At 39.4% G+C, this 23,886-nt stretch overlaps 1 protein-coding gene across 1 annotated transcript in view; it reads left to right on the forward strand.

The window, feature by feature from the left end:
* Positions 1–581: 581 nt before the first annotated feature.
* Positions 582–23,886, forward strand: part of LOC106832277 (cytochrome P450 3A12) — a 33,415-nt gene continuing 10,110 nt past the window's right edge. The window contains exons 1-10 of the mRNA XM_014842976.3: positions 582–760; positions 4,397–4,490; positions 6,394–6,446; positions 7,303–7,402; positions 12,578–12,691; positions 12,953–13,041; positions 14,400–14,548; positions 17,619–17,746; positions 18,834–18,900; positions 22,046–22,206. Of these exons, the coding sequence (XP_014698462.1) occupies positions 690–760; positions 4,397–4,490; positions 6,394–6,446; positions 7,303–7,402; positions 12,578–12,691; positions 12,953–13,041; positions 14,400–14,548; positions 17,619–17,746; positions 18,834–18,900; positions 22,046–22,206 (1,026 nt within the window). The 5' untranslated portion in view covers positions 582–689. The remainder of the gene's footprint in view (positions 761–4,396; positions 4,491–6,393; positions 6,447–7,302; positions 7,403–12,577; positions 12,692–12,952; positions 13,042–14,399; positions 14,549–17,618; positions 17,747–18,833; positions 18,901–22,045; positions 22,207–23,886) is intronic.

Consider the following 23,886-nt stretch of genomic DNA (forward strand, 5'->3'; position numbering starts at 1 on the left):
TTGGGGTTCACTTGGCCATCCAGGATGCTGTTCTCCTCTTTGCTCCCTTCATACCCATTCTTCTTAGACATTCATCTTTCCAGAGAGAGGGGACCATTCTTTGGTCAAGAATTTGTCTAACTGGCTGTCTACTGCAGGATCCTCTGAGGGGCAGGATAGGAAGCTGCATGGATTGTTACCATTTGGTGCAGCCATTGCCATCTCATCCATGTCATGCCTTTCCTTCAGGGACCCTCTTGTCAAGGGGCCCTAGGTCCTCTTGTCAGTGGACGTAGGTTGTTTGAAGGATTTCAAGTATTTTGGAATGTGGGAAGCCATGGAGTCAAGGGCAGGTTAGAGATTAAAGGCCAGTGGCTTTATTTGAATTTCTGTAATATTTGGGCTTACTGATAACACTGATTGAGTTGTTTATTGATTTCCCACAGAATTTGAACTCAGAGGACATCAACCTGGTATGCCCATGATGATTTGCCAAGTATCAGGTGGGGGTGGCACCTGAAAGTGGAGCACAAGTGGCCCTTCTACTGGCTGCAGCTCCAGCCCCACCCCCTTACCCAGCATATAAACCTTCCAGCTGTATTGAATCTCCACTGGGCTGGAAGGAAGCTCTGTGCCCACAGGCCTGCAAACAGTAGCACCGACTGCTGAAAGGAAAACTCAGAGGAGAGAATCTCAGAAGGAAAGTGGCCATGGACCTGATCCCAAGCTTTTCCATGGAAACCTGGGTTCTCCTGGCTACCAGCCTGGTGCTCCTCTATCTGTGAGTAATTGTCCAGGCTTGTGTCCTCTGTAACCATGAACTTGGGGAGCTAATTGGGCCCCCCTTTCCCTTATCTGTGTTGAAGACTAAAAGAGTTAATGAAGGGGAAGTTGCTTAAGCATTGGGCATCTCAAACACATGAGGGGTTATTATTGATCTTACTCAAATCTGTTGAAAGAGTAAACCCCTACTCTCAATTTCTGTAGATAGGAGGGTTTAGTGACATTATATGCTCCTGGGAATAATCTTCTGATTGACTACCAGTGTGGACCTAGACTAATCAACCAGAATTCACCAGAGACAGATTAAAAACAACAGGACCCTGGGCAGTGGGCTCCTAACCCCTTCCCAAGGTCTGGAGATCCTGGAAGCAAGAGGAAGTGGCTTTGGTTCTGTCTCATTATCTTTGTCTTCTGGGTCCCGAATCTTCTGCAAGAGACATGTACAGGGACCAGCCCCTTTGTCACTCAGGTGGCTCCTGCTCACCTCCCACTCACTGCTGGCATTTATACCAGGAACCTGGTTCACCCAGACTTTGCAGGTGTTGGAGATTGCTCCATCTCTCTCCTGAGACTCAGCTCTTCTATTTTTCTGAGCCCCTCTCTGGGAATCCTTTCCTAAGACTGAATTCTTCCATCCCATAATATGCAGTACTATTTACTCCTAAATAAAGAATCTTTAGAACAGAGGAAACCTGGCTGAAATCTTGAAATTGTCTTCTTTTCTTTCACTTTTTCCTTCCATTCTCTGGGAGGGTTACCATCAGTATAGAGATTTCTTTTCCTCCTAATATGAAATCTGCTAGCAGCCTGCCAAGCCACTAGCCCCGAAAGCCAATCTGGGTTTTAAATATTTTTTTTCCCTCATGTTAATACAGGAGGATGAATCAAAACCATCCAGCAGAGGAAGTCCTTTCAATGGTGGAATTCTTGGCATCAGGGATCAGGTTGACAGAGGTGCTATTTTCCACGTGTGGATAGGGAAGGCTGCTCCATGTTACATTTGACCTCTGTCTCATTTCACTTTTTGAGAGTAGGAAATCATGAACACAGATGTGAACAAAGAAAACATACATCTGATTTTTTTCTTTGAAAGAAATGTTAGGAATTCTGGGTATTTTGGCAATGTATTTTCTAACGGATGACATTTTAAAATTAATTAATGTGGTTTAACTTCATTCTATTTAATATTAGATTTTTCTTTTACTGAGATAAGATTATTTTCAGCATGTACTTTCTGAAGGATAAAAGAAGGCTTTGGTTTAGGCTTTGTGACTATGAACGTGCATAAATAACCTCATCTTTGTAGAATAATGTCAGGAATGTGAGACTAGTGTACAAATATATACTTCCATTATGTAGATTGTATATATGTTAAATATGCCTGCCCAGCAGGTATCTTAATTTCTCACTGCAGATGAGTAAGTGAGGCTGTGAGCCAGTGATGACATGAGAGGCTTCCAGGTAGGAGTCAGGATGAAGCTGGAGAATATTCCTCATCCCTTGGAGCAGATCCTTGGTGCTGGTCCCACAGGAGGTCCCTCACAGGGCACCAGGGTTAGCATCTCATCTGCTTGAAACCTGGAGACAGGGATGCCATCTAAGTCACTCTGTGTGTGGTCTCTCTGGCAGTGTGCATGTCACCAGAGAGTGCCAAGAATGGGCAAACAACTCTGTAGCCCTAGGACACTGATGCAGCCAGGAATCAGTAGTTGTAGAGTAGACAATGCCCTCCTTATGCCAACATAATGTAAATGTAATAAAAATAATTGGCTTTATTGTTAGTCCCTTCATTTGTACCAAAAGCAGCATTACTCTATCAAAAAGGGGGAAACTGGAAAGAAACTGAAGAATTCACCCAGTCCACCCTCTACCTTGGTACGGAACCATGTGAGTTTAGACACTAGACCAGATCTTTCCTTGGAGACCAATGTTGCTGACATGTTCACTCAATTGCTAGGACTCACTTGAGAGTTCACGTAATACATTGAAAGTTCAGAAGCAGAAATTGGTTTAATTGATTTGCAATAGTTGTGATGGCAAAAGAAGGAACTGAGGTGGGACTAACTGAGGCCACCCTCATTTTTAGCAGTCACTGCACATGCTTCTACCAACTATTCTGGAAGAAGGATCCAAATGCCCTTCTGGGCCTGGCTGAGGTGCCTCTGCTGGGTCCTTCAAGCGCAGGTCCTTTCATACAATTTTTGGGGTTTATTTTATCACATATTATAAGATTTGATGGATTTGTGTAGAATGTTTGGGACCTATACTGCCTTAAAGGCTAATCTCCAAAGAAAAAGAGACAAGGTCTTAATTCAACTCTCTAGAACATTTTATGATTCCTCATTATGTTGCATTACACATCTTTTGCTATCAACAGGAAGGTTCCCGAAGTTTGGACAGCCTCATATCTTTTAGCTGAAAGCACTTGTAGGGCCTATTGAAACATTTATATGTGGTTCACTTTTCAGCCATATTTTCCTAATTTGCCTCTATGGGGTTAGTCTTGTAGGCCTAGCAACTTCGTGGTTAAAAGCACTGTCAGCAGCCTCTTCCCTCACCCTCTCCTTTTCCTCCACTCTGCCATCTCTCAGTAACACCAGAGTGAGAAGAATTGCAAGGATCGAGAATCCCCAGTTGTGGGATTCCACACGTGACACATCAAAGATGAGTTGCAGGCAGGCCTGTCATAGGGAGCACTAACCGTGATAGATTTTTAAGATATTTGATCCACAGAGGCAGTAAAGTAACTGCTTTGTGTGGCCATCTTAAAAAAAAAAAATCTGTGTTTATGGCACTGTGCTCAGGAGGTAAGTATCACAGTTTGGAGGACCAGATGCCATGAGGGAAGAATGGTCTGGAAATGGATTCTTTATCCATTGATTCCTTTATACAGTATCCTTCAGGGACCATATGGGCCAATTACCCTTCTCCTAGCTCAGGTCAGCCAAATTTCCTGACAAAAGAGATTTGTGTGTGACTGAAACACATATTTCTACGAGGCCAATGGAAGCCTTGAACATGGTTTTCATTCTATAGAAAGATGAACACTGGCTGATCCAAGGCCTCTCTATGAAGGTAGATTTAAGATGAACCAGATCCTAAAATGGGGTCAGAGTGTGAAGGGAGGGCAAAGCATAAAAGTCTCTGAGCAAACTATAAGAACAATGTCACAGTAGGCTCTCAAGTAACTCTCTTTTCTGAGTAGGTGTAGTTACACAAAAATCTCAGTGGAGCAGAAAAAATTTTTTCCCCTTTTCACGTAGAATGAGAATCTCCAAATCATGGAAGAGTCAACATACTGAATAGACATGAATGAATTGTTGGGAGAATTCCAGTCTGAACCTCTCAGGAGCACTCAAGTTTCGAAACATTTATCAAGTATTCATTCTAGGATTGGGACCATGGAGACTTCAGCTGTTTTTAGATACTCATCATTACTATTTGTGGGTCTCACTGTGGAGGTGGGAAAGGACAGGATGAGTGAATGTAGTTATTGCTGTTGGAGCTGCTGTTATTATTCGTTGCCCACACGTTACCTCCCTCTCTTGAGAGTTCTGGTTCTGAGTCAGGCACTGGCCAGTCCCAGCACCTTTTCCACAATCCCTATGACCTGGCTTTCTCTTTCACTTTATAGATATGGGACCTACACTCATGGACTTTTTAAGAAGCTAGGAATTCCTGGGCCAACACCTCTGCCTTTTTTTGGAAATGTTCTGAGTTACCATAAGGTGAGTATTCTTTGAGCTTCCTCTTTTGCTTCTCATGGTTGCAAGTCCCACCTTAGTTTTATAGTAAAAATGCTCATGCTCAGGGAGAAGTTCTGAGACTTCACATTTTCCAGAAATGACATCGTAGGCCCCACCCAGCATGTGACCAGGCTGACCCCAGGGCTATGTTGTCAGCTGTTATTAGCGTCAGGTTTTGCCTCAGTTGGACAGCCCAGCTCTCTGGTTGATTCAGCACAGGACTTGGTGTTCCAACTTGTGAGCATTGTGAAGAGGGTTTTCTTTCTGCCAGCTGCAGGTTCCCAGGAAGGCACAATTGTACTGAGTATTAGGAGAAAAGAATGAACGGAACGCCCAGTAGTAGCTCATTAAGCCGCGTACACTAGAGTCAGACTTCCCTGTTCATAGCATAAACTCTGGGTAGCCATTTGGTTTTGTCTCCTTCCTCCTGGGTAATTTTAAACTTCGGTTTCCTAGGCAAGCCAGGTATTTACCATCAGTTATTTTGCACATCCTTGAATTCTCTCAAGAACTGCTAAACCCTGGCAGTTATTTGTTCTATTTGGGATTTCAGAGATGGAACAAGAGCTTTCTGCTTTACTTTTCTTCCTTAAAAGGAGGCTCTCTATAGGTGAGTCTGAGCAGGGAGTGGGTACAACTGAAACAAGGTGATAATCTATCCACCTCAAATATTTAAACACTAATTGAGTTGTGTTTTTCCTTTAAACAAAGGCAGACTCAGTTATACAAAGGCACTAGAAGGGAGATTATTTGACAACATTGTTAAAAATTTAACATCACTGAATGGAATGCACTAGGTGAATGGAATGTACTAGGTGACACATGGACTGTGAGTTTTGGCGGAGACTTTGTGGTTCATCCAGATGCCTCTCCCAGGGCCTGGCCACTGGATAGAAGGTTAAAACCTCGGGTCCAGAAGGCCAGTAGACAGACCCCTTCATGCAGGCTGCCCTCCGCCTCAGATTTCCTTTCCGTGAGAACTGAGGCTCGTTTCTCAGATCCCAATTCTCCCAACAGAGGCTTTCAGTCCCTAATTACTGCCTAAAAACATTCATACATTCTTCCCTGTGAAAAAACAATAGTTTCCTTTCCACTTTTCCCAGATTATCTCCTTAGTAAATGCACCCCAAGACCCACATTCCTGGGATCTTCTTTTGCATAGTCAAAACGTCACAACTGAAACTTGGTGATTTGAAGATTTTTTTTTAGGCTACAGAAGTGAAAATTCAGAGCATGTGTTTTAATTTCCTCTGTCCTTTGTGGAGTGGTGGTCTCTCGCCATCTTTTCCATGTTGAGCTGGAAAACAGAAAGGCGAGTCTACTTTGTCATTCATTCATTCACTCACTCACTTTCTCACTCAACATACACGGCTTAGACTTACTTAAATCTGCTAGACTAAAAGAGGTCACTTGTGTCTTTAACTTCCTAATTCTGCTCGAATTCTAGAGAGGGCTCAGGAGATAAATGAAAAGGATGCTTAACAAGGAGATCAAAGAGTGTGTAGGCCGCTCTCCCTTTCTCTCAGCTTCAGTTTTCTCATGTGTACATAGAGTTAATAATTCAGAGAGTTATTTGATTTCAGAGACAACACTTGCACAAGCAAAAACACTTTAGAAAGAGAAGGAGTTACTTAGTATTCATAGAAATGGGTAAGTCATTTAATATCTATGATACTTGGAGAAAAGTCAAAATTAAATTCTCTGTGTCAAATATCTCCTCAACATTTTCTTCTTTCCTTTAAGACGTCTCGGAATAAGAGCTTCTTTCTCACTGCCAGTGAAAGATAGTAAGACTGATTTCATGGGATTTGAGTCATTTTTGTCCCAGTTAGAGGTGCCGTTCAATACATTTAGATTACTAATGTAATTTTGTTTCTCCTTGCAGGGTATTTGGGATTTTGATAAGAAATGTTTTGAAAAGTATGGAAAAATGTGGGGGTGAGTATTCTGGAAACTTCTACTGGCTAGACTTGTTATGACAAGGCTTCCTGGAGTTGAAGGCAATCTCAGTTCAGAGACTCTTTTAGAAATTTTAGAAGTAGAAGAATGAAATCATCTGTAATCCTACTATCACTTTTTGAACATTCCAAATCTTTTTTCCATGTATAGACACATTTTTACATATTTATGATCACTATGTCTACAGTTTTCATCTTACATTATGTCATAGGCATTTATCATGTTTTGATGGATCTTCAAGACTATAAATTTTCATGACTGAGTGGGTAGACTTTCCTTTATTATTGTTTTGTTCTTAGACAATTTACTTACCTTCAGTTATTCACTAACCTACCTTTCTTTTTGTAATGAAATATTTTAAACATAGAAAAAATTGTGGAGGGGCTGGCCCCAGTGGTTGAATGGTTAAGTTCACATGCTCTGCTTTGGCGGCCCAGGGTTTCACTGGTTCAGATCCTGGGTGCGGACCTCGCACCGCTCATCAAGCTATGCTGAGGCAGCGTCTCCCATAGCAGGACCAGAAGGATCTACAACTAGAATTTGCAACTACATACGCGGGGGCTTTGGGGAGAAGAAGAAGAAAAAAAAGAAGATTGGCAACAGATGTTAGCTCAGGTGGAAATCTTAAAAAAAAAAAAGAAAAAATTATGGAGAATGGTACAGGAAATACCCATGTACACACCACCTAGACTTAACAAATGTTCTATTGTTATTTCTAACCATAATCTCTAGGAATGTGGATTATGTAATGTCAGGATGAAAGTCTGGACTGCAGGTGTAGCTCCAGCTGTAGAATCCAGCTTGTTTAATTTAATCGGCTCTGTCTCCCCAACAGGACTTATCATGGCACAAAGCCTGTGCTGGCTATCACAGATCCAGACATGATCAAAACAGTACTAGTGAAAGAATGCTATTCTGTCTTTACAAACCGGCGGGTAGGTATACATCGTTTTTTAATTTAAAATCTTATTTATTTATTAAATTTTTGTTTAGAAATAGTTATAGATTCACAGGAAGTTTCCAAAAAAAAAAAAAGCAAGGTGGTGCCATGTCATCTTACCCTTCATCCTGTTTCCCCCAGTTGGTAATAACTTGCATAACTATCGTACAATATCAAAGCAGGAAATTGACATTGGTAGTATCCACAGAGCTTATTCAGATTTAATCAGTTTTATGTGGACTCATTTGTGTGTGTTGCTCTATGAGAATTTATCATGTATGTAGATTTGTGTAACAACCACCATAATCAAGATACAGAATTGTTCCATCACCATAAGTCTCCCTCTTACTATTCTTTTATTGTCATTGTGTGCAGTTTGCCTTTTCCTTTTATCAGGGTCTTTAGTGGAGCAAACATTTTTTATTTTGATGAGGCCAATTTATCAATTTTTCCTTTTATGTGTTGTGGCTTTGGTGTCAAGTCTGAAAACTATTTACCTAGCCCTAGTTTTCAAAGATTTTCTCCTATTTTATTTCCAAACAGCATATAGTTTTATATTTTACTTTTAAGTCCATGATATGTTTTGCATTAAGTTTTGTCTAAGGTGTGAGGTTTAGGCCAAGGTCCTTTTTGTCACCTATGGATGTCTTAATTGCTCCAGGCCTGTTTGTGGAAAGGCTCTCTTTGCTCCTTTGAATAGGTTTTGCACCATTGTAAAAAAATCAGTTGGACCTATTTGTTTGGGTCCAATTCTCATTTTCTACTCTGTTCATTGATCTATGGATATGTCCCTCCACTTGTACCACACAGTCTTGATAGCCGTAGCTAAAGAGTAAGTCTTAACATCGTGTAGAATGATTCCTCCCACTTTATTTTTTTTGGTTTCAGAATTGTTTTAGCTATTCTAGGTCCTTTGCCTTTCCATACAAATTTAGAATAAGCTTACCTACGTTTACAGAAAAATTGCTGAGATTTTCATAATCTCTGCCGATCTCTTTTGGAAAATCTATATCTCTATTAGGTCAATACTTTCAATTCACAAATACAGTGTGTCTCCATTTATCTAGGTTTTCTTTGATTCCTTTCATCAACAGTTTGTAATCTCAGCACAGGGATCCTGTATATGTTTTGTTAAATTTACACCTAAAGTATTTCATTTTCCTTGGAGTGGTTCTAAACGGTATTGTGTTTTTAATGTGTTTTCATATATTCATCGTTAATATATAGAAATGTGGTTGATTTTTGTGTGTTGATCTTGTATGCTACAACCTTGCTGAGCTCGTTTATTAGTTCCAGAGATTTTTCTTTTTATGTTCCTTGGGATTTTCTACCTTGACAATTGTGTCACCTGAAAATTCAGACACTTCTATTTTTCCTTTCCAATCTGTATGCCTTTTATTTCTTTTTCTTGTCTTACCGCACTGGCTAAGACTTCCAGTATGATGTTGAATAAGCATGGTGACAGTGGATATTTTTCTCTTGCTCCTGATCTCAGGGGGATGCATTTAGTCTTTCACCATTTAAAAATTTTTATTTATTTACTTTGGACAAACAAAAATGTATATATTTAAGGTACACAATATGTTTTGATATATGTATATGTATATGTTGTGAAATGATTGCTACAAATGAATTAACATATCCATCACCCCCCATAGGTACCTTTTCTTGTGTGTGTGGTAACATGCACTTAAGATCTGCTATCTTAGCAAATTTAAAGTATAAAATACAGTATTATTAACTATAGTCGTGATACTGTTCATTCGGTCTCCAGAACTTGTTTATCTTATAACTGAAAGTTTTTGCCCTTTTAACAATATCATCCCTTTCCCCCACCCCAGCCCCTGATAGCCACCATTCAACTCTGTTACTATCAGTTTGACTTTTCTCTTTTAGATTCCACATATGAGTGTGGTCATGTGATATTTGTCCTTCTCTTTCTGACTTAATTTTCTTAGCATGATGTCCTCCAGGTTCATCCATGTTGTCACAAATGAAAGGATTTCTTTCTTTTTTAAGGCTGAATAATTTTTCACTGTGTGTTTTATACACACACACACACACACACACACACACACACACATTTTCTATATCTATTCATCTATCCACTGACATTTGAAGTAATTATTGATTGAAAGGACTTATTGCCATTTTGTTAACCTAGGTTTTTCACAGATCCTTTGTTCCTTCTTCCTCTCTTTTTTGTGACTTGATGATTTTCTATAGTGATATGCTTTGATTCCTTTCTCTTGATCTGTTCTGTATCTACTATAGATTTTTGCGCTGTGGTTATCATGAGGCTTCCATAAATCACTTTCCATATGTAAACAGTCTATTTTAAGTTGATAACAACTTAGTTTTGCTCTCACTCAAAAACTCAATGCTTTTACTCTCCCACTGTTTAAGGTTTTTGATGTCACAACTTACATCTTTTTATATTGTGTATCCAGTAACAAATTACTTTCGCTATAGTTATCTTTAATTCTTTTGTTTTTTAATTTTTGCACTAGAGTTGTAAGTGATTTGCACACCACCATTACAATACTACTGTATTTTGAATTGGACTATATATATTTACCAGTGAGTTTTATATTTTCGTATGATTTCATGTTACTTGTTAGCATCCTTTCTTTTCAGATTGAAGAACTCCCTTTAGCATTTTTTTATGAGGCAGGTCTAGTGGTGATGAACTCTTTCTGGTTTTGTTCGCCTGGAAATGTTTTTATCTCTCCCTCATTTCTGAAGATGGCATTTCAAGGTAAAGTATTCTTGGTTGGTAGGTTTTTTCTTTCAGAACTCTGAATACATCATTTCATCCTCTTCTTGCCTTCAATGTTTCTGCTGAGAAGTCCACTGATAGCCTTATGGGGGTTCCCTTGAAGCTTTCTGTTGCAGTTTTTAGTTCAGTCTTTGTATTCTTCAGCTTTAAAATTTCTTTTTTTGGGTTCTTTTTTTATGTTTTATATCTCCTTGTTGAACTTATTTTGTTTTTGTAATTTTTTTCTGACTTTATTGAATTGTTTATCTGTGTTCTCTTGTACCTCTCTGAGCTTCTTTAGAACAATTATTTCAAATTCTTTGTCATGCAATTTGTGGATCTCCATTTCTTTGGGGTCAGTTACTGGAAGTTTATTGTGTTCTTTGCTGGTGTCATGTTTCCCTAGTTCTTTGTGGTCTCTGTAGACTTGCAATGGTGTCTGTGCAATTGAAGCAGTCGCCTCTCCCAGACTTTATGAGCTAACTTCAGTGAGAAAAGACCTTTGCTTGAGGGTTGGGTCAAACTGGAGTATGCTGTGACCCTCAGTCTAGTGGTGTGAGGTCCCCTGTGTGTGGGTATGTAGCGGCTTCATTTCATGGGGGCATGGCTGGCTCAGCAGCTGGGGTTCATAATATCACCAACTACATGATCCTTGGCAGCAAGAGCTATGGAGGGTCCACAGTGGCTGCAAGTACTATTGGGTTATTAAGCATCACCTCCAGATCAGGTGGTGAGGGACCAAACAGTGGTGGCCAGATTTGGTGGTATGCACACACTCATCTGTGGGGGCCTGACTGCAGGCACACGCACTGAAGTTGGGGCTGGTGACTAGAGCTGAAGCTGGCAGTGTGCAGGTGTGTGGCTGCAGGGGTTAGTTGTGGGCACATGTGGCAGTGCAGTCCACTGACAGGAGTCAGGGCTGGCTCTAGGCACCTGAGCAGCTGCAGGGACCTGGGCTGTTGTTATGCACGCACCCAGGCATAGAGCCCAGGGCTGGCTACTGGTGCAGATCCCAGGGCTCAGAGAGTTATCAGTGGCCCTGGCTAGGGCAGCTCTGGCAGGGGAGGAGTGACACACGGCAGGACTCAGGCAGCTGGAGTCTGTGAATGTGAAAGCCTGTGGAGCTGACAGTAAGCAACATCTGCATGGTGTCTGCAGCATCTGCGCTGGCTGTTGGTTTCCTCAGCAGCAATGGCTTCTGGAGTCCTCTGCAGAGCAGGCAACAGAGAACCATGGTCACTTCCATCATATTGCTGATGCTGGCAGTCCCTGCCCTTCTTTGTTCCTAGCTTTCTCAAGACGTGTCAGCTATGTCAGTCTCTGGGTGTGGTAAAAGCCAACTGGGTCATTTGTGCAGTGCCCTGAAAGGCTGGAGAAACTGGTCACTTGCCCTGCTGTCCTAGTCCCAGCAAAAGGAAGTCTCTCAGCCTGGGGAGTTCCCTCTTGGACATTAGCAGTGCTAGCCTGGGAGATGGGATGATGCAGGGAAAATGAAACTATTCTCCCTACCCATTTGTGCAGTTATTCTCAGGTTTGAGGATAGCATTAGTGGATAGCTGTCTAATTGTTGTTGTTTATGGGGCAATGGAGGCCGAAGTCTTCTCCTCAGACATCCTAGTGATGTCACTCCAGTCTTTCATCAAGTGTCTTGTTAGCTGTAGGTTTTTTGTAGATACTCTTATGTAGTTTCCTTCTTTTCCTAGTTTTTGAGCATTTATCACGAATGAGTATTGGAGCTATGCATTTTAAAGCAAAATATAGTTTTGGAAGATAAAAGAAAGGCTCAAGGAGGTTGGCTTGGTAGACCCATCTCAAGCTGAGAAATAGAATTATCTTTTTTTCCTTTGTATCCCTAGAGGAAAAATGTAATGCAAAGGGGTTTCCATGTGATTGTACCATCTCTTTAGAATAGCAAAAGATTACTAGTTTTTTAGGTATTAACTACTATTGTTTTAAAAAATCATCATACTAAGATATCCTCTTTTTTGAGTTGCTTGTGTTGTATGTATATCTAAGGACAGAACTTGCCTGAGGCAGCACACAGTTTGCCAAGGCTATCTGGCTATCTGCCACCAATCCCTTTCTACTCTGAGCATCCCTGGTGGATGTACTAGGTCTTATTCCTGTCTCTTCCTTGGAGTAACAGCTTTCCTACCATATGGATCATTTTCATTTAAAAGGAGATTAGAATACAAGGCTGTAAACTGCAACAGTTGGCTGGATGTGTCCTCCACCCTCATAGGAACCTAGGCATGGGATAATATTTATTGAGCACGTATCATAGGGCCTGCTACTAAGTATACAGTCACTAAGTATTTGTTGAATAACTGATGCCCATTTAACAAATTTTCCACAATTGTTGAGACCTCCAAAACTCATGTAGGGCAAAATGTCTTTTGTTTTTGAGTCTAGCCTTTTGGTCCATTCGGATTTATGAAAAGTGCCATCTCTCTGTCTGAGGATGAACAATGGAAGAGAATACGAACATTGCTGTCTCCAACCTTCACGAGTGGAAAGCTCAAGGAGGTAAGAAATGAAGAGGACTTTTAATCAGAAACTTAAATAACGCATCTGGGGTCAGGTAGAAAATAAGATTGTAGTCTCTTTCCAAGGGGTATTTTGCTGAATTTGAGCTACTGAAAAATGGTCTTTTATCTTTATGTCCTAGAAGAGGTGTCATAAGATTCATTATAAAATGTCACTTACTGCTCCATGTTTGTTAAAGCCAGGTCCTCCTAGGACTTGATTCTCCATATTTAACTTTGGGTCATATTGTGTATTGTCTAGATGTTCCCCATCCTTGGCCAGTATGGAGACGTGTTGGTGAGGAACCTGAAGAAGGAAGCAGAGAAAGGCAAGCCCATCACCTTGAAAGAGTGAGTAGGAGTGTACCTGCTGGGATTCTGAGCTCTGTCACTGGACCCTCCAACTACCTGTCATGGAGGCAAAATTCCCACAGTTGAGTTACTCTAGTGACCAAACAGAAGTATGTGTGTGGTGTTACAACTCCAATGAGTCATCCAAGAAGGAGTGGCCTGCCCAAGAAGGCAGGGAATTCAGGATAGAGAGGCTCTTCTCACCTGTGTACATGAACCAAGATTAATTTATCTGCTTAATTGTCACCTTAGACATTCTGGAAGATAAAGATAGGTAGTTTCGAAAGAGAAACATGATCATACTAAAGTTTTGAGTGTATATGGTATGGAATAGTGAGAGGGGAAGGTGTTTGGTACATATTGGTGGGCAGTGGGTGGGGCAGGACAGTTACAATGTGGAACTTGGAACACTTAAACCCCTTCGTGATTTTGCTGTGTATCCCCAGCAAAATACTAAATACAAAGTCTTACCACCACTTCTCCTTCCTTCAGTCTCAGAAGAGAGAAGGCCCTGTATAAGCTATGAGTAGAGTGACCATTTAATCTACTGTCTAAAGTGGGATATTTTTAGTTATTCAGGAACAACAGGTATGAACTTGGATTGTCCTGGGAAACCTGGGGACATATGGTCACTTAACTATGGGATCACCTGAATCAATGTTGGAGGCTGTATTATTATTGTTTTTTAACTAGGAACATTCTTAGTTCTTACGTTTACAGAAATGAGTCTGCCCTCAGGGCAATGTGAGATTACTGGAGTTAAGGAAGTGTGCGTCATTCAGGAGCCTTCGCAGGGGTGTAGAGAAGGAGGGATGACATTCCTGGCAAGTCAGAACTGGGTGCTGCTGTTCTGTAATATGCTAAAGAGGAATCAGCTCTGAGCATAGATACTTAGTGAGGCAAACCCAGATCAATGTCATCTTTCTTGACTGCCTTAGGAAGAGTTAATTATTCCACCCTTTGTCCTGCTCAAACACAGTGCTTATAAAGTTGCTGTTGCCCATACTCAAAACAACTCATTAGTTGCCAAACTCAATAGTTTGTAATTTGCATGATTATGGGTCTCTACCCCTCTATGACTCAGCTCTTTGAGCTCAGAAGTGGGTTTAACATGTTTTAGTGTCCCCATCACTCCTAGCACAGGGCCAGCTGCATCGCTGGAACCTGATAAACACCTCATGAATGTGATGGTAGCATAGACTCTTCAGATGATCCAACAGAACGTTCTGAAGGTGTGTGGCTCTTTACCTGTCTTGTCTGGGCATATGAGTTTACATGCACTTCTTGCTGCATGTGTTGGATAAGGAGAATAAAGAGGTGCTGATTTTAATTTTTCATGTCTTTCTTTTTCTACTCAGCATCTTTGGGGCCTACAGCATGGATGTGATTACTAGCACATCATTTGGAGTGAACATCGACTCCCTCAACAATCCACAAGATCCCTTTGTGGAAAATACCAAGAAGCTCTTCAGTTTTGATTTCCTTGATCCATTACTTCTCTCAATAAGTATGTGGACTATTATTTTTCTTTTCCTTCCTTCCTTCCTTCCTTCCTTCTCCCACCCTCCGTCCCTCCTTTTTTTCTTCCTTCCTTCTTTCTTTCTTTCTGTAACAGCTTTATTGAGATATGATTTATATATAATATCTTTCACCCATTTAAAATGTACAATTCAATTGTTTTTACAACCTAAGTATCCATCTACAGATTAATTGATAAATAAAATGTGTTATAAATGTGCAATGGTATACTATTCAGCCATAATGAGGATGAAAATCCTGCCATTGTGACAATATGAATGGACCTTGAGGGCATTATGCTAAGTGAAATAAGTCAGACAGAGAAAGACAAATACTGTATGATCTCACTTATATGTGAAACACAAACTCCCCACCCCCGCCCCCCCCAAACTCGTAGAGGCAAGATCAGATTTTTGGTTACCAGAGGTGAGGATTGGGGTGGAGGAATTGGAGGAAGGTGGTCAAAAGATACAAATTTTTGATTATAAGATAAATAAATACTGGGGATAGAATGCACAACATAATGTCTATAGCTAACACTGCTGTATGGTATATTTGTAAGTTGCTAGAGAGTAGATCTTAATAATTCTCATCACAAGGGAAATTTTTTTTGTGACTGTAAGAGATGATGGATGTCAATGAAACATTGTGCTAATCTTTCACAACGTACGTATATCAAGTCATTATCCTGTACTTCTTAAACTTATACAGTACTGTATGTCAATTATAATTCAATACACCTGAAAAAAAAGATTTTTGTTACATTCAAAGATGTGTTCAACCATCACTACAGTCAATCATTAGAACATTTTTATCAATGCAGATACCCTGTACATTTTAACTGTGACCTCCAACTCCCCTTAGTCTTAAGCAACCACCAATTTACTTTCTGTCTCTATAGACTTACCTATTTTGGACACTTCATGGATGTTATCGTACAACATGTGATCTTTTGTGGCTGGCTTTCTTTATTTAGCATAATGTTTTCAAGGTTCATCCATGTTGTAGCATGTAACAGTCCTTCATTTCTTTTTGGGGTTCCTTAGGATTTTCTATATATAAAATCATGTTATCTGGTAATAGAGATAGTTTTACTTCTTCATTTCCTATGTGGATACCTTTTATTTCTTTTGCTTGCCTAATTCTCCTGGCTAGAACCTCTAGTACAATGCTGAAGAGGAGTGGTGAGAGAGGCATCCCAGTCTTATTCTTAATCTTAGGGGAGAATATACAGTCTTTCACTCTAAAGTACAGTGTTAGCTATGTTTTTTTGTGAATGCCCTTTATCACACTGAGGAAATTCCCTTCTACTCTTACCTGGCTGAAGGTTTTTAACACAAAAGGGTGTTGGATTTTATGAAATGCTTTTTCGGCATCTATTGAGATGATCATGTGGTTTTTCAGTTTTTTCTATTGATATGGTGCATTACACAGCCTTTCATTCCTGGAAAAAAAATCCCACTTGGTTATGATGTGTACTTCTTTTTACATGTTGCTGGATTCCGTTGCTAATATTTTGTTGAGGATTTGTGCATCCATGTTCATAAGATATTTTGGTCTGTAGTTTGTTTTTCCTGTGATGTCTTTGTCTGGTTTTAGTATCAGGGAAATACTGGCTTTGTAGAATGAGTTTGGATGTGTTCACTCCTTTTCTATTTTTTGGAAGAGTTTGTGAAAAATTAGTGTTAATTCTTTTTTAAGTATTTGGTAGAATTCCCCATTAAACCATTTGGGTCTGAGCTTTTCTTTGTTGTTAGGTTCTGAATTACTAACTCAATCTTTTTACTTGTTATAGGTCTATTCAGATTGTCTTTTTTTACTGAGGTCACACTGGTATATAACGTTATGTAAATTTTAGGTGTACATCCTTTTACTTCGACTTCTGTCGGATGACGGAAGTCAATTTGTTATAGACTGCATTGTGTTCACCACCAAAAGTCTAGTTGTCATCAGTCACCCTGTACATGTGCCCCTTTATACCATTGACCCTCCCACGCCCCATTCCCCTCTGGTAAACCACCACAGATTGTCTGTTTCTTTTTGAGTCAGTTCCTGTAGTTTGTGTCTTTCTGGAAAGTTGTCCATTTCATACAGTATCTAATTTATTGGTGTACAATTGTTCATAGTATTCATTTATAGTTCATTTGATTTTTTAGCGTCAGCAGTAATGTCCCCTCTTTCATTTCTGATGCTAGTAAGTTGAATCTTCTCTCCTTTTTTCCTTGGTCAATCTAGCTTAAGTTCTTTTCAAAGAATCAGCTTTTGGTTTCATTGATTTTCTCTATTGTTTTTTATTCTCTATTTTATTAGTTTCTGCTCATCTTTATTATTTTATTTCTTCTGCTTGCTTAAGGCTTTGTTTCGCTCTTCTTTTTTCAGTGTGTTAAGGTGGAAAGTTAGGTTATTGATTCGAGACCTTTGTTCTTTTTAAACATAGAAATTTATAGCCATAAATTTCTCTCTGAGCACTGCTTTTGTTACATCCCATAAGTTTTGGTATGTTGTGTCTCCAATTTTATTTATTTCAAAGTAATTTCTAATTGCCTTTTTGATTTCTTCTTTGACTTATTGGTTGTTTAGGAGCGTATGGTTTAATTTTCACATATTTAAGAATTTCCAAATTTTCTTTCTCTTATTGATTTATAATTTCACTTTATTGTGATTAAAAGACATCACGTATTATTTCTATCCTGACTCATATTTCTTGAAGTGTACCATTAATTAAAGTATCAGACTATGGTCTGGTTTATTCAGAGACACTAGTCCAATAGATAAAAAGCTAACAGGTTAAGGAATGCAATCTTGTGCCTTTGGTCACTCCCAAGATGTGGATGGGGCCACTGATCTCACAGCTGTAGTGATGGACCCTATATGGACTCACCATTTGCTTGGAAATTTGAGCAAAGTGTCGCATGGAAGTCTGAGCAAAGGTGATTGATGAAATTGCTCCTGATTGAGAACCCTGGTGTCTTTTACTCTTGTGATCGGTAGAGAAAATTATAGTTGTTCCAGGTAAAATTTGCATTTTCATTGTGCTTTCTTTTTTCTTTTTCCTACAGCACTCTTTCCATTTCTTAATGCAGTTTTTGAAGTATTAAATGTCTTTGTGTTTCCAAAAAGTGTTACTGATTTTTTCATAAAATCTGTAAAAAGGATGAAAGAAAGTCGCCTCAAAGATAAAGAAAAGGTAAAATATGGTGGTGCTTACATGAGTGTGTTTGCTTTTTATAATTTATTGAGCTGTATACATATGATTTGTGCACTTCACTGTAGTTTTTTCAGATGGTAGAGATCTCTAAGTTTTAGAGCAGGAGACTCCTAATATTTTGGGGAAAATGGAGAAGGTGGAAGTTGGGGGGGATATAAGAAAATGAGTCAGAAGGCAATGTTTAAAATTTAATAATAGGCATGAAAATTACTGTGTCACTGTGTGAATGTTGTTGAGACAAAACTTTACCACTTCCCTTCAACAAATTGTCAAAGGATAAAAATTTCTGCTTAAAAATTATTTTACTGGTATTATAATTTCCCCAGATCTTAGATTGGCAAAGAATCATTTCAATTCCAAGCCTCTTGTTTTACACTTTTCCCAATGGAAGCCCCCATTAGGATACCTGTAGAGTATAATCTGTGTTAAATTGGTACCCTCTCATAGTCTGGAGTGGGCAGGAGTCTTCTTTGGCATTGAGGCTGCAAGTTGGCTAACCCAGCTTTGCCTTCATGAGGCCTGGAGACCAGCACTAGGATGTCTGCAGGCCAGGTAGACAGGGCTGGGTACTCCCAGTAAGTTACTGAAGATTGTGTAGAGTTCTGGGAGTTTGGGGCACTTTAAAATGTTCAGAGAAAAGTTGCTGAAGAATTCTGCAAATGTCAGGGGATTAATTTATGTGGTAATTCATTAAAAGTTAAGGATGTATAAAAAGAAGGGATCAAAGTCAGGGACTTCCTCCTGAGCAAGCAGGCACGTCAGGAGAGGGAGCAGACAACTCTCTGGCTGAGAGGCTGTGTTCAAAAGCCAGAACAGCCAAAGATCAGAGAGAGGGAGAACCAAAAAAGCAGTTGGACCTAGTGGCTGGATTTCTCTTAGGGAAACATCCTACTCTCCAAGATTTTTATCTGGTGGCTCTGTTCACTCATGACTCAGGCAACACTAGTCAGACTTTTGGGCTTAAAGGGACCATATTCTCAGGAAAGAAGCTAAATACTGCACTCCCAAGTTATTTCTGATTACACAAGTGACTGTCCATCATTGAAATATCTCTTTCTTCTTCAAGCACCGAGTTGATTTTCTTCAGCTGATGATTAACTCTCAGAATTCCAAAGAACTGGACACCCATAAAGGTAACCAAGGAATGTGTCAGAGGGCCACTGTGGGGAAGCTCATGGGGAGAGGCTGGTTCTAAAAACATGCAGAAAATTTTCCAGACAGATGAGAACTTAAGCCAAATTGAAGAAAGGCAGATTTTCAGATATAAATGGTAGCTTGAGACACTTTCTAGAAACACAGAGGCACAATTTTCTTCAAATCTTGAAGAGCACCAATAAACAAATATTTCATGCTCCAAAGTCATTCAGTGGTATGAGGTTCATCTATGTCAGAACCTCTGGGGATCTTGTTTCCATATCAATTCTCAGGGCTCATCTAGACCCACTCATTCAAAACCTCTCCCTGGAAATACACATCAAGTCTTCCTCATATCAGGAGGCACATTGCCCCAGTGTTGGTGACATTAATTTGGACATTTGGTTAAAGTTGTGTTTGCTAGCTTAATCTACTGTAAAGTTTTATTTTTCTCTTTGTATTAATAAGTAAACTGTGAGGGAAGCCTTTGAGACTGCGTAAACATTCTCTTTCTCTTCAAATTTCACCTACTAGTTTTATCATCCATTGATGGTTTTAGATTGAAACTATTATTACTATGTTAGTTTTGAAATGATGACTTTCTAATTCCACCATTTTTTATACATTTATGAGTTGATGTTCCATTGTAAGGAGAGGTTTCCATTCTCCCTCATTTATTTACTTGTTTATATATTTATGTCAATATGATGATATATTACTAATTTAGTTTCATATCGTTCTTTGTTTTGATGCTCAAATTCTCTCAGGTTTGTCCACTGGAATCCTTTTCAAGTGGATTCCTGTGTCCTTTCTTCTTCTTTTTTTTTAATTTTATTTTTTCAGTAGACTTATTTAGAACAGTTTTAGATTCACAGCAACACTGAGTGAAAGGTACAGAGATTTCCCATATACCCCCTTCCCCCAACTATACACAGTCTACCCCACAATAGAAATCCCTACCAGAGTGGTACATTTTCACAATCAATGAACCTACATTAGCATATTATCGCCCGAAGTCCATAGTTTACTTTAAGTTTCACTCTTGGTGTTGTACTTTCTATGCATTTTTACAAATGTATAATGTTGTATATCCACCATTATAATATACAGAGTATTCTATTTCTTTTCACATATTATTTTCCGAGCACTTCCTTGCTTTCTGATGGAAGACATTCCATGTTTCTCTTCTATTTCTCCAAACCAGCCCTGGAATCAACCAATTCCCCAAGGCACTCTGGTTCTTTGTAAAGATAAATGGCATTTAGAAACCAAAATCTGGGATGTAGGAGTTCTCATTGCTTCCAGGGTTTCTCTGCTTCCAGATCCTCTCAGTTGGCAAAACTAGAACATCAAATATATTTACATGGAACTGATAAACAGAAATGTTTCTATGTCTACCCATAACCAGTGATGTAAACATACTCTGTCTGTCTGTCTCTCAAAAAAGGGCCTAATTTATAGTTTCTTTCCATGACATGATTAGTCCTATATGGTTAATTTCAAGCTACCAATGGCTTGATAGCCATCTCACAGAATTTTCTAATATTTAACAGTTGGTCCTAGAGAGCAGGGATGATTTGAGTCTATCACACCACTAGAAGTATATCTATATCTATGTCTACTTCTATCTGTCTATATGGGCCAATCCAACTTTCTGTGGTGAAGGAAATACTCTTTATCTACCCTGTTCAATACAGTAACCACTAGACACATGTGGCTATTGAACACTTGAGATGTGGCCAGTGGCACTGAAAAATGGAACATTATATTATATTTAAATTTAAGTAACTTAAATTTAAATTTAAATAGACACACATGACTACCACATTGGACAGCACAGCTCTAAACTTTGAGTATCATGAGATTTATGCTAACTGGGGGAAAGGATTTGGTAGTCGAATTTACCCACAACAGCATCACAGGAGTCATCACTGGGAAGTCAGAACTCTGTAGATCTCTCTTACACTTTTTCTGCAGTATTTTGGTTGTAAATCACATGTTTGTAGCAGGTACCAACCACGTTTATTTCAGTGTCCTAAGTACCTAAATGTCCTAATCTAGTCCCAAGCAAATAGATTAGAGTGTGACCATGCTCAGTTTCTTCCAGGAAAAGGTGAAAATGGAGGCCAACTTATAAACAAAAGGGCTTTTTGCTGAGCATAAAGTAGAGCAAAGAAAGGCATCATGTGCTGAGGAAGTTGACATTCAGGCCCTGATTGAATAAACATTGCTGTTCCACTCACTGGACCCTATTTTTCTACATTTCATGCTACCTAATACCCTATATTGACACATTCTTTCTTCTTCTATTGTAGTGATGTTGATTAGACTAGGGTCAATCACCACTCTTCTAGCATTTTGTGTGTCTCTGTAGTTCCTGTATACGTCTGAGATATTCCAATTGAAGACTGGTGCTCAGGTCTTCCATTACCTGATGCCTCTTAAGGTACAATCCATACTTCTCAAGCTAGGTTGTGCTCACAAAACATCACGTCTCATGAAAGTTCACATTTTGATTTGATGGTTCTAGAGTAGGTGTTGAAATTCTGTGTTTCTAATGAGCTCCTAGATGCTGCTTATGCTGCTGGTCCATGGAGCATACTTTGAGTAGCAAGAGTTTATCTGTAGTCCATTATTATTCTCTTAAATTCCCTCAAACATGTTTAGAGGAAAGATCCTTTAATTTTCTCTACAGTTAAGCCTTAGAATTGCACACACTTTAACAAATTCTATATTTTAGCTAGTGTAATTTAAGTTTTTCCTGGGGGTAGTGCTATTCCGTATTACTTGCAGCTAAAGTACTTTTAGGGTTATCCAAGGGACATACTGATAAGGCTGTATATGTTAGAGAGAAATGCTATCTCTTAAATTACCTATCTGTGTTGCTGGGGACCAGTGGCATAACCAGGAGGTGATGGCCAAGAACAGCATAAACTTTAGGGAAAATTGAATTAGGACAATGTTTTCCTTTTTCTGGCTCTGTCAGATAGACATCAGAGTATAAAACACTCCCAACTTGACTCTGAACTGATTTTCTATTATTTTCCTTAGGGGTTTGGGAATTTCACTTGGATTTCTAAGTATCTGAACTGTGATGTTTTACATTGACCTGCTTTACCTAACATGTCTTTCCTTTCCTCTTAGCTCTGTCTGATCTGGAGCTCGTGGCCCAATCTATTATCTTTATTTTTGCTGGCTATGAGACCACTAGCAGTTCTCTTTCCTTCCTTATGTATTTTTTGGCCACTCACCCTGATGTCCAGCAGAAGCTGCAGGAGGAGATTGATGCGACTTTCCCCAATAAGGTGAGTGGATGAGATACTTGGAGAGGGAGGGAGAAGGTGAAGTCTTAGCAAGGATTCTCCTCACCACTTGCTGAGCATAAAGTAGAGCAAAGAAAGTCATCATGTGCTGAGGAAGTTGACATTCAGGCCATGATTGAATAAACATTGCTTTTCCACTCACTGGACCCTAATTTTCTACATTTCATGCTACCTAACACCCTATTTTTTTGAAAAAGCAGAAACATCAATTCTTTCACCTACTCTATTCAAGCTGGATCCAAAGAAACAAAAACAAAGGGAGAAACCTAGGCAATGTATGCTACTCACGTAAGTATAAGATCTTTGAAAAAAAGTGCTGGTCCTGGCTTATCTGTTATCTTTTGCCGCAATATTGCCAGGTAAAACATCACGAAGCATCAGTGGCATCTAGGAATAATAATTTATTGCTCAAGTGTCTGGATAGTTATCTCTGTTGATTTTGGCTGGACTTGCTTTGATTTGGCTAGTGGCTGATCTAGGCTGGCCTTGTCTAAGTTAGCTCGCAGGACTTAGCTCCACATGTTTCTCAGGCTCCAGAAAGCCAGCCTGAGTGTGCTCTTCTCAGGGCAATAGTAAAGGGCAAGAGCAAGAAGCCCAGTCATATGGGTGCATTTCGAATCTGTGCTTGCATCACACTTAACCAACATTGCATTTGTTCAAAGGAAACCACAAGGCCAACCCCAGAGTCAGAATGAGAGGGCACCACAAAGTTAAATGGAAAGGTCATGGACAAAGGAAAGAGTTAAGAATTGGGACCATTAGTGCACTATACCACCCTGAGTAGACTTTGCAGATTAAGAGAAGCCTGGTGTAGAGGAAAGACTATAGGGTATGAAGTAAAAGACATATCTTTGAGTTCTCACTATGGTTTTGGACAAGTCTTATGAACTTTATGAGTCTTAGGTCCTTCAGACATAAGATAAGAAAACATTTTAGGGGCCATCCAAATTAGAGATTATCTTTTTTCTCTGATAAAGCCCATATTGGGATTCTTTTGTTTTCAGTATGATGAAAAGGTCACTTAGAGACAGAGACTAGCTGACCATTGTGTCTCCCTTTTTTATAATAATAATTACAAGGATAATAACAACGTGAGTACCTAACATTTGCATATGAATAAATATGTCTCTTGTAAATGCTTTCTATTTACAAATGAATTAATCTGCATAAAATTCTATGTTAGTCAGGATAGGCTAGGTTTAGCCTAAGTAACTGATTATCCCTGATTATCTGGAACATGAGTCCTTCCTGTTGGCTGTGGAAAAAAAGGTAGAATGTTGCTTGCTGGCTTTCCAAATGTTTGGTCTCTGAAGTGACATACACCATCTCAGCTCACAGCCCATCAGCAAAGCTAATTTCCCCTAAGTTAAAGTGGGCTGGGAAATTAGGGGACTACATGGATGTTGGGTGAACAGTGAATGTCTCTGCCACACAACCATATGAAGTGACAACTCTAATTATCTCCATGGAACATGTCAAAAAAAACTGAACTAGAAAGAGATGAAATAACTTTCATATGCTAGTCATATAACTAGTGGTGAAGAAGCCAAGCTATGATTCAGGGTATCAGGCTCCTGAGCCAAACTATTAAGCTCTACAACATTGCCTCGTCAATATAACACCAGGTGATAGCCACGTATTGTCCATGCTTTTTTTCTGATC

This window comes from Equus asinus, chromosome 14, assembly GCF_041296235.1.
Source record: "Equus asinus isolate D_3611 breed Donkey chromosome 14, EquAss-T2T_v2, whole genome shotgun sequence".
NCBI lineage: Eukaryota > Metazoa > Chordata > Mammalia > Perissodactyla > Equidae > Equus > Equus asinus.